This window comes from Macrotis lagotis, chromosome X (genome assembly GCF_037893015.1).
Source record: "Macrotis lagotis isolate mMagLag1 chromosome X, bilby.v1.9.chrom.fasta, whole genome shotgun sequence".
NCBI classification, from domain to species: Eukaryota; Metazoa; Chordata; class Mammalia; order Peramelemorphia; family Peramelidae; genus Macrotis; species Macrotis lagotis.
In genome coordinates, this window is record NC_133666.1 from 245,517,483 (window position 1) to 245,535,674 (window position 18,192).

Below are 18,192 nucleotides of genomic sequence, written 5' to 3' on the forward strand. Positions count from 1 at the left end.
TAGGCAGGAGCAGGTTGACTGTCAGCTGCTTAGATTTATTTTTATAGTCTTAGAATCATATGAAACAAGCAAACTAAAAATCATTTCCTTGGTTACAAAAGTATACAATTTTTATCAACAATCATATAGTTCATATGGTTAAAAGTTTTAATCATGTGATTACAAGTTTAAATAATAATCATATAGTTAACTAATTTCTTATCCCTACTCAGACCATGATGACCTTAACCTGCCTGTTACCATATTTATTTCTATATTGTATAATTGTTAATTCGTTTAGGGTTATTAATTAAGCAATTCTTTTAATGGAAAGATTTTATATTTTTGTGTAGGTAATGTTTTTTTTAGTTTGTTTTTTTTGCAAGGCAAATGGGGTTAAATGGCTTGCCCAAGGCCACACAGCTAGGTAATTATTAAGTGTCTGAGACCAGATTTGAACCCAGGTACTCCTGACTCCAAGGCCGGTGCTTTATCCACTACACCACCTAGCCGCCCCAGGTAATGTTTTTTTGATACACCTCCTTAACAGTCTGTAGTGAGGGTCTTCATGTTTGTCCACCCATCCGTTAACTCTTACAATAAACCAATTTTTCTTTCTGGCCTTGTTTGTAGAAACCACAGTTTCTGTGACTTCTTTATTCTTTCCCATGAAACTAAGGCTGCTGGAGTTCACATATTGGTCACCTGTACTAACTATTTTCTCACCATCTTTTTCATATATTCCTGTGTATGGTAAGGGGGGAAAAACTATTAATTTCCCTGGAATTCTATCTGGCCCATCTTGTATCTCTTTTCCCTGTATATATTCTGGCATCTCCTTGGAATTCCCAGTGCTGGGTTTTCCAGAGATTTCATAATGTTGAAGCCTTTTGTATGCCTCAGGGAGAGGCAGACCTGTTAAATTTGGACAGAGTTTACAATCTGTTTTATTCAAGGAATTTTTCTGAAATCCTTCCTTTATAGTCATTCCAGTATTAGGGTGAGTAAATATTGTAATCAATAATAAACCTATAAATATTGGTATGCATGAAATCCCTATATATATATTGAAGAAGGAAATGTTGTTCCATCAGGCTGTGTGACTGTCTTGAGTCTTCTTGCTGTGACTGTGTCAAACAGCTTAGAGACCCTGGCTCCCAACAGGGTGGGGGGCTGCTGTTCTATGGGGGTCCTAGACTGTGATCAGGATCCGAATGTGGTCAGAGTCCCAGACTCCTGTTCCAGGTACAGAGGACAGACCTGGGAAGTCTCTCTCCACTCTCCTACCTTTAATAGGCTGGGCACTCAAGGCTCAGTTGCCTGGGTGCTCCTGCTTATCGGTTCCACCTGCTTCCTTTTCCTGGATCTGGGCTGCCACGGCCACCTCTGCTCACTGAGTGCCCTGAGGGCTGGGCTTCACACACTCACAGGTGTTCCTGCTGATCTTCCAAGTTGTGCCCGGTGCTCCCCAGGGTATAGGTCAGGAAACTGCCCCTGCTGCTGTACTCCCAGGTGCTCTGAGGCCGCCTTCAGGAGGCTGAAGTTCCTTCACTCTGGCAGGTTGCCCCTCTAAACCCGTGGAGCAGAGCCTTTCCATTCTTTTCCAGGTTACCTTGGTCTGGAGAATTGCCTCATTGGATCCCTCTGAATTCTGTCTCTTGAAAATTTAGTTAGAGTCATAATTTTATGATTTTTGAAATATTATGGTGAGAGGCTCTTTTCCTGTGGCCATCTTGGCTCTGCCCCATCATTATTACTTCTTCAATCATTTGGAAGGTTACTTGAATACTTAAGCTATTCCAAGAATAAATGTTAAAATTTTCATTGACAGCCTAGTTTTCCAAGGACCTCTTTCTGCCTGCACCTCTCCTCTGTGTTGTTTCCCATTGCTTTGATAAACTCTGCTACTTCTTTCTAGCACTCTAAGGCTTTTCATCATCATTCAGGATTCCAAAAGTTAATGAAAAAGGAAGAAATACACAGGAGAGGCAAGGGAAAGCCAAGTTGATACACCAAGATTCTACACAGGTGGAAAACCATCTTTCCTTCCTCAAAAATCTCTCCCATTATTCCAGGGTAGATAAGGGTCTACTTCTCCAACCTTTGCTGAAATTACATCTTGCTGACTGGATAGCTAAATCCAAGAACCACCAGATGCTACCTCATTCTTCTTAGTAGATGTGGTATCCAGCATCATAAGCTTTTTCTAGTTTTAGTAATCCAATAGCACTGAGTTATAAGTAACCAGAATCCTATTTGTCTATGCTTCAATTTTTGTGTAGACCCCCAGGGTAGGAAGAAAATATCAATATTGGTATAAGTTCCAAGGGGATAGATGGGTGTGGTGGATCTGCTACAGTGGAATAATGGTGTTCTCAATAAAAAAATAGGGAAGTTTGGAGAAAGACCAAGCTTCAGGGAAGATGAGTTCTGCTTTGGATATGTTGAGTTGAAGTAACAAGTGGAGGGGTGACTAGGGGGCACAGTGGATAGAATACCAGCCCTGGAGTCAGGAGTATCTGAGTTCAAATCTGGCCTCAGACACTTAATAATTTCCTAGCTGTGTGGCCTTGGGCAAGTCACTTAACTCCATTTGCCTTGCAAAAACTTAAAAAAAAATGAAGCAATAAGTGGACATCAAAGTAGAGATACCCAGTGGGAGGGGGCTATAGAAGATGTGGACTAATGCTGAGGAAAAAGACTGAGTCTGGATAAATAGACACAGGAGTCATCTGCAGAGAGATGATAAATAAACCTATGGGAGGTTTATTTATTATTTATGAGATCACTGAGGATGTATAGAGAAATAAGATCGGATTATCTGAGCCACATTTATTTTTATTCTTTCAATCTATTCAATAAACCAAAAAGAAAAATCTCTTGTAAAATAGATACAGACTTATTAAGGGAAGATACAGAACACAATTTTGGATTACAACTGCAATTGGAAAGCAGGAAGAGAGTGGTGACCTATCAAAAGAAACTAAGATATGGCCAGTCAGGTAGGAGGAGAACAAAAAAGAGTAGTGTGCTGAAAATGAATAGAGAAGAGAATATCCATAAGGTTAGGGTTAAAGTCCAATGATACAGATAGCAAAAAGGATAAGGACAGAGAAAAGAGATCAGTGTCACATCCTGCTAAGTGGCAAAATGACAAGAAAAGGCAACAGTCAATGTTGAGAGAATATAGAAGGCTGGGTACACTAATACCCCAAGGAAACCATCCACAAGGGTGGGAGGAAAGTCTCCATTTACTCCAAAATATTTATAGTACCTTTTTTAGTGATAGTTAAGAACTGGAAACAAAGTTGGGGAATTACTAAACAAATTGCCCATCAGCTGAGGAATTGCTAAATAAATTGTGGTATAAGAATGTAATGGAATATTACTGTGTGGTAAAAAGTGATCTATATGATTAATACAGAAAAGTATAGTAAGATCAGTGTGAACTGTTGCAGAGTAAGGTAAATATAGAAAACAATACTCATGGTAATGATAACAATGCAAATAGAAAGAACTATTCCACAAATCAAAGTCAAAAGTAAATATTATAAATATCAAGGCAGAACTCAAATGAAAAGAAATTAAGATTACATTCCCAGCCTACCATTTTGTGGAGATGAGAGGTCCACAGGTGCTACAAACTGCATATGTTTTTAGACTTCATCAAAATGTTGAATAGTTTGCTGACTTTTTTTCCTCTCTGAAAATATACTATTTATCATAGGTGATTGCTCTCTGGGAAGGAGAGCAGGAGAAGGAATGGTACTTGAGATACCTTTGACAATATAAGAAACAAAAAAAAAGTATCAATAAAACTTTCTATTAAAAAAAGAGAAGTCATTAGCAACTTTGAAGAGAACAGTTTCAACTGAAAAATGGAGTGGTATTAAGAAGATAGAGAAAAGGAAATGGAAGGTATATCATGCTGCCTGCTGGCTTAGATAGATGGTCTCCCTAAAGGAGCATTCTTAGAGCAATGGATCAGATAATTCATGTCATGTGTGTACACTGTGAATGCTCTATTTCATAAATCTTGGAAGTACTATAATGGTAGAATAAAAGGCAGGGGTGGGAGGGAGAAAAAAATGGGTTCAGATATTATCTCAGACATTTACTAGTCATTTAATCCCAGGCAATTTCTATAAATCTTAGGTCATTCTTTAGGACTCAGAACCTTTCTTATTTGCACATTTTCTGCTATCTAGTCTTTTTTGGAATTCTCTAATTGGTTCATGTATATTGTTTTGTCTCGCTAAATAGATGAGAACAAGTGATGTGTGTGTGGGGGGGGATGACTTCTTTTATATGACCAACAACATCCCTCACAGTTATGGTTTCATTGGTGTTTAGTCAATATTTATTGAGTAATAAAGATTTCTCTCACAGTCAAATAGGAACACCATACCTGTTCCAGTCTATTTTAAAGATAACAAGTTTAAATTAAATAAGATATATGAAAAAATCTTGAAATATTTGAAGAAAACACATATCCTTTACTGGAGACATGATCATGACTTTCCATACCTTCTTTGAGTATAAGCCTATTATTTAATAGTAGAATCTCCTCAGTGAATTTTTTTAAGTTAGTAGAATTGCTGATCACTCTTAGTAGGAAGAATTTCTCCATTGGTAGTGGTACATTGGATAGAGTGCCAGGCCTGGAATCAGGAAGACTCATCTTGAATTCAAATTTGGCCTCAAACACTTCCTATCTATGTGACCTAGTCAAGTCACTTCATCCTGTTTGACTCAGTTTCCTCATCTGTAAAATGACCTGGAGGAGGAAATGGCAAACCAGTATCTTTGCCAAGAAGCCCCAAAATGGGGTCATAGAGTCAGACTTAAATGAAAGGACTGAACAATAGTAACAAAAAGTTCTCTATACCAATGAAATCACAGGTTTGTCAGGGAGGAGGAAAAACAAAACTAAACCAACACTAGATTCTCATAAGATAATCAGGGCCTTAGAAAGTGGTCTCTGCAGGTCAGGTTTTCCCTGTTGTCATCTCTTCACATAGCACTTTCCTTGTGCTACCTTCAGAATTTTGAAAAGCTTAATATTTTAGAACATGCTCTATATCAACTAGATGATTGGCCTTGAGATAAATAGCAAAAAACTCTCCCATGCATGAGGGCTATGGGGAAGGACTGAAATTGGAGAACAGGGCTAACATAATAGATCACAATAGATTTAGCTTCTGGTGCTTCCTCCTTCAATATTTTCTTAGTTAGAAACATCCTTTTAAAAGCAATAAAAGATCAGGCATATAGATAATGGGAACTTTTACTTCATCCCAATATTTCTATTCATTAGTTCCAAGATTTTATGGGAGATGGGAAGAGACAAGGAAGGAAGGAAGGAAGGAAGGAAGGAAGGAAGGAAGGAAGGAAGGAAGGAAGGAAGGAAGGAAGGAAGGCAGGCAAATTGCAGTTAGTCACTGACTTGGGAAGGAGGCAAGTAAAGGGGTTAACAGTTTGGGGTTAGAGCTGGCTGAGGGGATCATTTTGGACAGGCTGTTTTATCACCTGTTTCACATTTCTAAATGTTCCATGTCCAGCTTCCTGAATGAGAACTGTTTGCATAGAGCACAGAAAGTTAGCTAAATCACACAATTGGCTTTGACCTTGAGGGATGAAAACAGTCAAAAGGAATAGTGACTTCAGAAACTTGGTTTATTTTGTGCAGACATAAGAACACTTTAATCACTTAGAAGTCCTGTAGAACCTTCTGATCTCAAGGAGAGTACATGTGCAGTGGAATTGTCCTAGGTAAAGCATAAATAAAAGAATCTGGCTGGGGAGGCAACTGACGCATTTCATGTGACATTGTGAAATTTTCAGAGTCACTTATCTCAGTTGGGTCAGAGTATGACACCAGTAAAGCCAATCAAGGTCATGGGCTTGGTGCCCATGGTAAAACCTTCAGATGGAGAAGAAGCGTGACTCAGTGATTAGAAAGATTGCATCATAACCAGAAAGCCCTAGGTTCAAGTCCCCTCTGACAAATACTGACTCTGAGACTCTGGGGAAGTTAATCTCTTAATTCATAAGATAGTGCTCTGATACTATACACTGAAACATTAGCAGGAGTTTCCCCATCTATTAGTAAAATCATAGATCTGATCCCTAACCCTAGGTGATAAGTGGTATGATCACCTTGAGACAGGTTTCTTTGTTTCCTGAGCTCCCTTTAAGGCTCAGATCAAGTGTTTCTCCTAGAAGAGGTCTTTCCCATTTCCTTTCATTGTTAGTGCTTTCTCTCTTTCCTCACAATGAACTTGCATTTATATTGTGTGTATTTTCTTTTTATTTATCTGTGCAATTAGTCAGAAAGACCCAAGTTCATATTTGACCTCAGACACACACTAGCCTGGGTAGGTCATATAAAAACAACAAAAATCTGTTTGCATCATTTTCCCTAACTGTAAACTGGGGATCCTAAAAAGCACCTACTACAAGAGGGGCAGCTAAATAGTGAATAGAATGCTGGTCCTGGACCTAGGAAGACACTTCTAGACCTCAGACACTTGCTAGCTGTGTGATCCTGGACAAGTCACTTAGCTCAATTTGTCTCAATTTCCTCATCTGTAAAATGAGCTGGAGAAAGAAATGGCAAACTTCTCTAGTGTCTTTGCCAAGAAAACCCCAAATAGGGTCACTAAAAATCACTGAAGAGTTCCTACTACAAGTTTTATTTTGAGGTTGAGATGAGATAAAATCTGTATAGAACACAGCTCACAATCATTGTGTAATAAATACTTGTTGAATCAATGAATGGGTAAGTGGATGACAATGTATCATCACTATTGAGAAAATAACTCAAAATAGATGTTGATGATGATGCATCAAGGTCATTCTTCTTGCAAATCCATGATACACATTTCCCTTTAGTCCACCAAACCCCTCATGAGTCTCTTATTTTTTTCATTGCGGTCATGGTAGAAAAAGAATGAGGGATGGAACTAAATAAAAGTGTGCAGGACACACACACACACACACACACACACAAACACACAGAGACACACACACACACACACACACACACACACACAGACACTCATCATCCTACTCTTCAGGAAAAAAATTTAACTCATGAGTCAATATTAAGTTCCTACCATTGTTCTCAGCTAGGATGATAAATTCATCTTCAATGGCTATTTGAGTAAGGATTTACTTAGGGGTTACCATTCCCAACATGATCTCTCTTGGGAAATCATTCCATGGATTCACTTTTCTCTAAAAAATATAGTCAATTTTGAAGGTATTGTTTTCTTTGATTCTGTCATTATTGGTGTTTTCAGATTTCTTTTATCCCCTAAAGGACTTTCATAGATGAACTTTGAGAACATAGAGAAATCACAGTCTCTGATCTTAGGTATCTTTCAATTGATTCTCTGGCCTTTGCTGAAAGGTACTACTTGCTTTTAGATGCATGTTCTCTTAATTCAAGGGTCATACCACTGTGACCTGCTACCTGTTTTTGATTGTTCCATGAACTAAGAAAGGTGGCTCAGGGGCTATACAAATACAGGTATGGATTGGAATTGGTCCATTGAATCTAGCATTTCACTTTCACTTTCTGTCAATCATAGAACAAAATACCAAAAACACTATATTAATTTAATGAAGAAATTCATAACTTTTTTTAGTATTATGGTACTGTGACCACTCTCAGAATGATGGTTTTTAAAATTCATCAAGTAAAATGCTTAAGATTAGAAAGGAAACATACTGAAATATAGTTATCACTGCATCTATATATATGCATATATATTTTGAGTTCATAGATCTTAGTTTAATAACCCCTGGTTCACTGGAGCCAGTGGCACTTAGAATGTGAACCTCTAAGGTGGGGCACTGGAAGAGTGCTGGGCCTAGTGTCAGGAAGACTCATCTTCCTGAGTTCAATTCTGGCCTCAGACACTCATTAGCTATATAATTCTGAACAAATCACTTAACCTTATTTGCCTCAATTTCCTCATCAGTAAAATGAACTGGAGAAGAAAATGTCAAACCTCTTCATTATCTTTGCCAAGAAAAGGATCATGAAGAATAGGACACAACTCAACAACAACAACAATAATGACAACAACAACAATCTTTACATTACTGATTGGATTATGGTAGGAATAAAGCAAGATTTCTTACTCCAGAAAAACATAGAAACTTATTCCTGAGGCCACAGGGTTTCATGGTTTATGAATTCTAAGAAAGGCAACTTGGCCATTCCAAGAGCATCTATGAAAGTCCTTGCAGGTGGAAATAAAAGAAATCTGAAAACACAAAGGATGGCAGAATCAAAGAAAGTAATGTCATCAAAATTGATTCTGATTTTTGGAGAATGCATCCAAGGAATGATTTCCTGAGAGAGATCATGTTGGGAATGGTAACCTCTGCTAAGCCATCCCTTACTCTAAATATCCAATGAAGATGGGTATATCTGAGCTGATATCTGGGTCAAATTAGCTGAAAGTTTACAGATTATTGGATGTTTACTTTGGAAGAAACTTTAGAAGTAATTTGTTCTCATCTCCTCTTTTAACAAAGAGGAAACTTGAGGTCCAGAGAAAGATCAAATGACTTCCCAAAGGTCACACAGGTAGTATCAGAATCAGGAATCAAACCCATAGGTCTTGATTCTGAACTCAGCAAACAATGTCCTATATCTTCCTTCCTTTTCATAATAATAGATATTTATAGAGTACTTCAAGATTTGCAAAGCATTTTATATATCTTATCTCATTTGAACTTCAAAATATTTTTGTGAGGTGGGAACCTAAGTGATTCCCCCTCCTTTTTTATATTTCAGGAAACTGAGGCTTAGGTTAAGTGACTTGAGCATGACAAAATAACTAGTAAAGTATTTGAGACAGAATTAAAACCCAGGTCTTCCTGACTCTCAAGTCCAATTTGAAAACTTCATTACCTCAGTCATATGAAGAAATAGTTTTAGTGTCACCTAGAAAAGCAGATTAATCTAGAAGTTTTTTCCCACAGTAGTGGTAAACAGAAGTCAAGGTGTTCAGTGACCAATGCTATCTTAAGTCCTTGGACAGAGGATGGCTGTATGTGTCACTGACACAAATAAAGCAATAAAACATTATTATCAATCACAGATGTTGCTTGCATTTATGCAATATGGTGTTTTTAAAACAAGTCTTCCTGTGGTCCAAGTCTGAAAGCATTTTTTTGCAGGTGGTTCCTTTCTCTTATGTGAAGCTGAGTTTCTCCCCTCTTAGCCCGACCAAAGTACTTACAACAATCTCCCTCCTTTTTTCCCATTGCTTCCCTTTATTAAAATAAGCAACTCTCACCTGTTGTTTCAAGATGGAGAATGCATTGCCATCTTCTATGTGGTCTAATTAGTTCAACTTTTTTGCATAATGCTGTGAAATGGTGAAGGCAGGGGAAAAAAAGGAGGAAGGAAGGCAGGAAGGCAAGAAAGCAAGAGAGGAAGAAAGAGAGAAAAGAAAAAAGAACAGAAAGGGAAAAGAAAGGAAGGAAGAAGGGAGAGATGAAAGGAAGTAAGAAAAAAGAGGAAGGAAAGGAAAGAAAGAAGGGGAGGAAGGAAAAAGAAGGAAGCAAGGAATGGAAAGGAAGGGAAAGAAGGAAGGAAGAGAAAGGCAATGAAAAGGAAGGGAGAAGAAGGAAGAGAAAGAAAGAAAAAGGAAAGAAAGGAGGAAGAAAGGAAAGAATGGAAAGAAAGGAAATGGAAAGAAGGCAGGAGTATACCTAGTTATGTTTGCATTCAGTAAAATTGCTTGAGAGTGGAAACTAATTCTCTTTTAGTCTTTACATTCCTAGTGAGTAGTTTGGTTAGAGTGTTAAGTCTGGGGTTAGAAAGATCTGGGCTCAAATATCACTTCTGACCCTTCTTAGCTAGGAGGTTTTAGGAAAGTCATATCATCTCTGTTTAAGACATATCTACTAAATCATGGTTGAATTGTGATCTGTATAAGTGAAGAGATTACCTATATGGGGAGTCTCCAAGCTGGCAAAATCATAGTTCTTTCCATTATCCTCAACTCCTATCACAGTGCTTTGCATATAATTCATGCTTCATAAATGTCTATTTAACTCATATGAACTTTCTCATTTATAAGATCTGTTAGAAGGAGCATATATAGACAGGACACAGGAAGAAGCGGAATATAATAGTATAATATAGTAAAAAGATGGAGTCAATGGGTGATAAAGGAAAGTACTGGAAGGAAGGGAAAGGAGATGAAGAAGAAGCTAAGAAATTTCACATGAGTGAAGAAAAAGCTTTTTCCATGGAGTGGAAAGGGGGAAGGCAAGGAGGAATGAGTGAGCCTTCATTCTCATCAGAAATGGCTCAGAGAGGAAATAACATACACACTTAATAGGGTGAGTAAATCTATCTTACCCTAGAGAAAAATGAGAAGAAAGGGATGGGATAAGGGGGAATGGGGGGAGGGAAGGAGGTAATAGGCGATAGAAGAGAGGGAAGATCGAGGGAGAGGATACTCAGATACAACACACTTTTGGACAGGGCCAGGATGAAAGGAGAGAGAGAATAGAATAAATGAGAATGGGAAGAAATAGAGTGGAGTCACAGCTAGTAATAGCAACTGTGGGGAAAATATTGAAGCAACTTCTCTGGCGGACTTATGATAAAGAAATAACCTCACCCCATAGACAGAGCCATTGGAATCTGAACACAAACTGAAGTACATTTTTTTTCCTCTCTCTCACTATTCTTGAGGTTTCTCATCTTCTTGGGGGGGGGGTTATGTTTACTCTTATAACAAAATTATTATAATAATAGTAATAATAAATTAAAAGAAAAGAAAAAAGGAAAAAAGAAGAAAAAAATAAATGTCTGTTTAAATTGGATTATGACTTTTTAAAAAAAAGTTCTCTCAATTCCCATTTCTCATTCTCACCTACTTACTCCTCCAGTACTGCCAAAAGAGAGAAGCTTTCACCATGCTGCTAAAAGAAACAATTTGGATATCATGGAACAGCTGATAGAAGAGAAGATTAACATAAATGTCATGAACAGTGTGAGTATAGACCATCCCTATGGTAGAAAATAATTGTGTGGTGACTGAGACCCATTCTCTCTACAATCCTGGAATAAGGTTAATACCCTGAAATTCCACACCTATATTTACAATTTCCTCCTTCATCTACCTATGAGTATAAACACTAAAACACCTCCCCTACATCTACTCCTTTCCTCTAATTTCCCTCTTTCTGCACACTTCCCAAATACTCAGTTCGGTAACCTCAACCATCTTTGACTCTGAAACTCTTAGATACAAAGGTAAAAAGGATCCCCCCACCTAGTCCAACCCCCTTCATTTCACTGCTGAGGAAATCAAAATCAGGGAGGCTGAATGATTTAGGCATCACACTGGGCTGTGAGGATGAGAGTTGAGAGATTTGAAACCAGATGCCCTGTGTTTTTACTTTATCAGTCTTTTTATTGCCTTATGCTGTCTACACTCCCTCCTCTTCCACATCAAGTCAGTGCCCAGTTCCCTATCAATTCTAGCTCTAAAGGTGGATGAGAATATGCCTTTATCCAGATCATCTTGAATAATGGTCATAGTCTTATAATTAGTATTCTTACCTTTTGAATATCCTCTCCCCAATACATGCTTCACATATATTGATTAGTGAATAGTACTCCTATAGTGCTTGAATAGTGCTCTTAATCTGTTACTCTAAGCACTCAAGAATGCTCAATAGTTCCTGATTATGTACCAAATCAAGTATAAATATTCAGGGTCCTCCACCACCTGGGTTCAGTCATCTTGTCTCATTTACTCTACTTTTACAGCCCAGCCATATTATGTTTTATGCTTGTTCTCTTCCACTCCTGTCCCAAACACTTTCATGCTTATGCTTATATCAACTTTGATATGGATTACCCCACCATCTCACTTCCATCTACTGGAATCCCACCCTTTCCTGGGAAGCCCAACTAGGGTACCATATCCTCCATGAAGCCCCTCATGACACCCCTCACCCCCTAGGAGAAAGGAATCTCTCCTTCAAACTTCTCTTCTGTGTCCTGATCTCCAGCTCCTTGTACCATGGGTTTGTTTTTTATTGACGCCCCTTTACATATTAGAGAGCAACTCCTAGTTGGGTCCATGTTGTAACTTTCTTTGTATTCCCTTGAGCAAAGGGAAAGATTAGGTAAGATACACTGTGGGTAGTAGAGAGGGAACTGGTCTTAAAATCAAGAGTTCTGAATTTGAATCTCTGCTCTGACGCTTACTTGCCATCTAAGCATAAATAAACCCTTCATTTTTTTTATTTTTCTAAGAGCTTTATAAATGCCAGTTACTTTTATTCTATTAATAAAGTTTGTTGGTTGGCTTGGTTTGAAAGGTGAAATCAGAGGGCACCACCTCCTGGGTATATGATTTTATCTTATCTTTGGGCAAGGATGTAGGGTGTTTGCTTGCTTTTTAATCTTCTTTGTCAAACTTAATACATTGTGAGTATATAGTAAATAAATCAACAGGTGAGATTAGGGACTTGGAATGCAGTCTGCTTATCACTTGGGCTTCTCAAATTCTGGAAAAGTCAGAACATCCTTGGCTATTTGATTTTAGTTGATTTCCTTCCACAGAATATCATTTGAAGCTAGGTTGCTCCACAGTTAAAATCTTTAGAAAAAAAATGACTTTAATTGCATTGTTGTTGGGTTGTTGTAAACCTTCCTGCCTGGCCAGAAACCTTCAATTTCCGCTCCTATCTTTCCGGGGTCAGGTTTCAGGGAGATGAAGGGCCAGCAGAGGATGGCTAAATGGATCCATTGCTAGAATCATGGGTTTCCTGTTTCCTTGGATTTCCTGCAACCTTTATGGAAATCTCTGGATCCCCCTAACAATGTTTCTGAAAGTGGGGCAGGGGCAGGGGAGAGGAAGGAGATGGTTAGGGTCATTTACTTAGCTAAGATAGTCTGTGCTTGCATTTCAAGAAATGTGTATTGGTCTGTGTGTGTGTGTGTATATGTGTCAGCATCATAAAATCCAAAACTACTAATTGAGTGTTGTGACTGAGTTAGACCCATTCTCTCTACAATCCTGGAATAAGGTTAATTCCACACCTGAAATTCCATTCCTGAAATTCCACACCTATATTTACAATTGCCTTCTGCATCTTACCTATGAGTATAAACCTCCCCTACATCTGCTACTTTCCTCTAATTTCCCTCTTGTTGATTGTTGTTTGATGCTGGCAACTCCTCTAAAAATAAATAACCTTTCTCTAGAAAGTTCATTGTTTTGTTGGCCAGGGAGGAATAGGATTTGTGTTTTTTATCAGCATGGGAGAATTCCTAGCAAAGAAAACTCTTTCTAAGTTGCAGATCAGCAACTTGTAAAACTCATTTGAAATCTTAGTGAGTTGCAGGGGGTCACAAGAAAGATGAAGAGACTTGACTGAGCCCACACTGCCAGTGTATACCAGAGGCAGGGCTTCACCAAGGTCTTCCTGACTCCAAGTCTAACTCTCTCTGGAGGTTTTTCTTTTCCTTCCTTCCTTCCTTCCTTCCTTCCTTCCTTCCTTCCTTCCTTCCTTCCTTCCTTCCTTCCTACCTGCCTTCCATCCTTCCTTCCTTCCTACCTTCCTTCCTTCCTTCTTCCCCTCCCTGGTTTGAACTTTTAAGGAGTTCCCAGGTGGAAAATCTCCTTTGTCAATACAGATCACCAGCTGCCCTATAGCTAAAGTCTTAGAGAACTTCTGGCACAGGGAAGGAGAAAAGGGTCAAACAGCTGGCATGTAACAGAGGCAGAATTAAGCCCAGATCTTTCTGACTCTAAGGCTTTATTTTCTATTTACCACTGCCATACAGCATTTAAGTGGTTTCCTATGGGGTATTAAAGTTAAAAGGTAGGTGCCTTCAGAGGCAGGTAGGTGGTGGCTTTATAAAAAGTAGACTAAAATATTTGTTACAAAAACTTTGTTTTAACAGCACCCCCCCCCCCCCATGCAATTGGTAGGGGGTAGAAGGGAAAGGGCAAATTAAGTATAGGTTAGGGGGAAAAAGAAAAGAAGCACTTGGGCAAGGATGTAGGGTGTTTGCTTGGGAAGAAAGGCCAGAAAGAATCAGATAAGTAAGAAAGCTTTGAAAGTTACATGTTATAACTAATATAAAAATATATTTAATATGATGGTACATGTACAACCTATATCAGATTACTTGCTGACATGGAGAGGGGGAAGAGAAGGGAGGAAAGAAAAAAATACACAACTCAAAATCTTACAAGAAAATGAATGTTGAAAACTCTCTGTATATAATTGAAAATAAAATTTTAAAAAAATCTAAAAAAGTTACTTGTTAGATATAGATAGACTTTTATATATATATATGTATATATATATATATGTGTAGCAAAGCAAACTGCACATAAGATTTAAGATTTATGAACTTAAGATTTCATGTACAATTCTCTTGTTCTATTATTCTCTATATGGAAATTCCTATTTTATTTTGGTATTTATTATAAGTTTGATTTTTTTTAAATAAAAGTCTAATCTGTGGGGATAGCTTAACTATTTTTACATTTATCAATCATTGGATAACAGTGATGCCATCCTTAGACTGTGTATTTTAGTGTTGACTTCTCACCATTACAACTTCCCACCTAAGTAACCAGCACAATACATGTTCTGAGGAAAAAAAATATTAAAAAAAAATAAACTTGGGGTGGCTAGGTGGTGCAGTGGATAAAGCACCAGCCCTGGAGTCAGGAGTACCTGGGTTCAAATCCAGTCTCAGACACTTAATAATTACCCAGCTGTGTGGCCTTGGGCAAGCCACTTAACCCCATTTGCCTTGCAAAAACCTAAAAAATAAAATAAAATAAAAAAATAAACTTTTTAGTAAAACAAACTGAAGAGAGAATGGTTAAAAAGGACTGCCCAGAAGATTTCATACATTTCCATTTTTTTCTTGTAGGAAAATTCTTAACCTCCATCAAGGATTTTGTGCTAAAAGAAATGGCATCTGTTCCAAGCTAACATTCTTGTTGTATTACAAGAATTACTGGTTCCACATTGAGTTTCAGTTTTTCCTATTAAGTTTTATATTCCTTATGTTTCTGGCATACATCCCAGTGTGCTGTAAAGCTTTCCAATGCTATGTGAAACCTAATGCATTTTGAATTATGCTGAAAATAATTCATAGTATTTTCAAGGCAATTCAAAAGAGTAGATCTGAATGATTTTTAAAATAATTTTTATTGATATCTTTTGTTTTTCACATTACCACAATTTCTCCCAGTACCCCTTCCCTTTGTCACCTCCAGAGAGCCATTTCAGATAATAAATATTTTTTAAAGAAAAAGGGGGAAATTGAGCTGAATATTTTTAAAATTAAGAACTCAGAGCAAAAGTGACCTCTCCAAAAGTAAAAATGTTTTTTTAAAAAGAGCAAACATTGTTTTGATGAGATAACTACATTTTTCATTTCCAGCTTTGTCTTTTAAAAAATGCATGTTTTTATTCCCTATCATAACAAACCTCCAAAAAGCATTTCCTACAAACTGTGTTTACTTAGATGAAGCGAACAGCCCTGCATTTTGCCGTGGGTGGAAACCATTTATCAGCAGTAGATTTCCTTCTCAATCATAAGGCCAGGGTGGACATTGCTGATAAGGTAAGTTCATCTTCAGCTAATAGAATTGCTTGAGCCTCTTCCATTAAAGTATACTTGAAGAAGAAAGAGAGAAAGAGAAAGAGAGAAAGAGAGAGAGAGAGAGAGAGAGAGAGAGAGAGAGAGAATCTTTTCCCCCTATCAAATAATCAAGTCTTTTCTTTGAGGTTTATTTGCAACAGATATATGGATATTAATTAAGGCTCTCCTTTATATGTAGAAATTATATTCTTAACCCATCAGAGACAGAAGCAATGCTTTCAAGTGTTGTTCAGTGATGGTGATGAATTCCACAAGTGACCCTTGGGACCAATAGCATGCATTTGCAAGAGAGCAAATAGTACAGTTTATGACTACAGAGCAGGCTGAAGCAAACTAATTCACAGAGGAATTGAATCCATGACTTTGCTCTTGAGATAAAAATGTTCTAATCACCTGAGCTAATAAACAACAGACATGCCTGCTTACATAACACAAACTGACCCACTCACAATTCTTCCTGCCCACTGACCCTGTTTCTCCTTCTTATTACTGCTCAGTACCAGATTTAAGGAACTATTCTTATGAGATGGAAGCTGCAAAGCTATCCCATATAATGCTGATAAATTCAAGGGACTGAACTAGAAGAAACCTTTATGATAATACAATCTTCATTTTACAGAGGAACAAATTGATGTTCAGAGTGGTTTGCCCAAAGTGACATTGAAAGTAAGCAAGAGAGGTAAATGAAGACATGTAAATTTAAATAAGGGCATGAGTCCTCAGCTTCACATTTATGATTTTCTGACAATACTATAACATGGCCCTCCACCAAAATAGTAAGGATGTGGGAACTAACACCGACTTGCAGAGAAAAGCAGTATGAAATTATGGCCAATTTCATTGTTCCAAGTAGGTCACTTTGTTCACCAATTATAAAATGGACCAGTCCTTGGACCAGTCCTTGAACCAGTCTTGAAGATTTCTCTTAGTTTTACTCCTGACTTATTTTTTCCTTCTGTTTTATTCTTTTTTGCCTTATTATTTGTAACATTTCTGACAAAGAAATACAATTGAAATAATATTGAAGAAATAAACTTTTTTGGTATTTGAATATTGGCCATACCCTCCATTTATATGGAGGTGAATAAGTGCATTGAAGGTTCATGTTAACTAAGGAGCAGACTCTAAGGTGCCAGGAAACATTTGTTGTTTACCTCACTTTTCATTACTCTATTCCCATGAGGCTTTGCTAATGACTTTCAATGAGAATAGCCTGCTTTCCCTTTTTGGTGTTTGGAAAATGCTGCAACTGTTAATCCAAGTCTTAATATCTATATGTTTTATAGGAAGATGTAGAAATTGACCCTGTTATTTAAATTCAGTACTGGTTTATAGCACACTGAGTAGCCAATTATATTCTATCAATAATAGAGAAAACTTTTCTTGGCTTATTTTCTCTTTGGAACTTTTTCAAAATATTTATTTGGGGGCAACTAGGTGGGGCAGTGGATAGAGCACTGGCCCTGGAGTCAGGAGGACCTGAGTTCAAATGCAGCCTCAGACACTTTCATAATTAACCTAGATCTATGACCTTGGGCAAGTCACTTAACCCCATTGTCTTGCAAAAACAAATACAAAAACAAAATACCCCAAACAAACAAAATATGTATTTGTCTTTTCTTATAAATGTAGCATATCCCTAACAAGTATTACTATATCATATACTAAAAAGAGAAAATATATTGCATACCTTCTCAATGAGGGAGAGTGGGGAGGGAAGAAGGGGAAAAGTCTGGGACTCAAAGATATAAAAAAGTGTTAAAATTTTTTTACATGTAACTGGGAAAAATAAAATACTAATAAATTTAAAAATATGCACAAAATAAGCAAAAAAGGAAATGCAAAATAAAACTATATATATATATGTGTGTATATATATATATGTACATGTATATGTATATACATATATATGTCTCATTTCCCTGGCAAGAAAAGATGAGCAATTTTGGTACTTTATCATTAATCTAATTACTCCTAGGAGCAAGAGATTATGAAGAACTTAAGTGAAATATATAGGTAGGTTTTACCATCATTAATAATCTATTCTGCCAATTAATTATATGAGTATTAAGTCCTATGTGACTTAGGCTCTGTAATAGCCTACATTTAACCTCTCACTCACTTCAGTTCTTTTTTATCTCTTCACAAAACTGTACCTTGGCCCAGGCCCCTCTCACCTCTCGCCAAGACTCCTGTTACAACAGTCTTCTGTTTACAAACATCTCTGTTTCCAGTCTCTCCTATCTGAAATCAGTTTTCTATGAAAAGCAAATTGACCAAGTCACTGTTTTACACAAGAAATTCTAGGGGCCTCCTGTCATTTCTAGGATAAAATTCAGACTCTTGTTTGATATACAAGGTCATTTACAATATGACTCCAGCCTATATTTCTAGTCTCATTAGCCATGTTTTTAATATATACATATGCATATGTATATTGTATATACCATGTAAAATACATATATATATACTATAATATATCCAACAATGTGTAATTTCTCCTTAAAAAAAGCAATCAAATCAAAATA

At 37.2% G+C, this 18,192-nt stretch overlaps 1 protein-coding gene across 1 annotated transcript in view; it reads left to right on the forward strand.

Annotated features, from left to right (window-relative positions):
• The window catches only part of ANKDD1B (ankyrin repeat and death domain containing 1B), an 83,693-nt gene that overhangs the window by 8,621 nt on the left and 56,880 nt on the right, over positions 1 to 18,192 (forward strand). The window contains exons 2-3 of the mRNA XM_074208747.1: positions 10,906 to 11,009; positions 15,527 to 15,625. Coding sequence (XP_074064848.1) covers positions 10,906 to 11,009; positions 15,527 to 15,625 — 203 coding nt within the window. The remainder of the gene's footprint in view (positions 1 to 10,905; positions 11,010 to 15,526; positions 15,626 to 18,192) is intronic.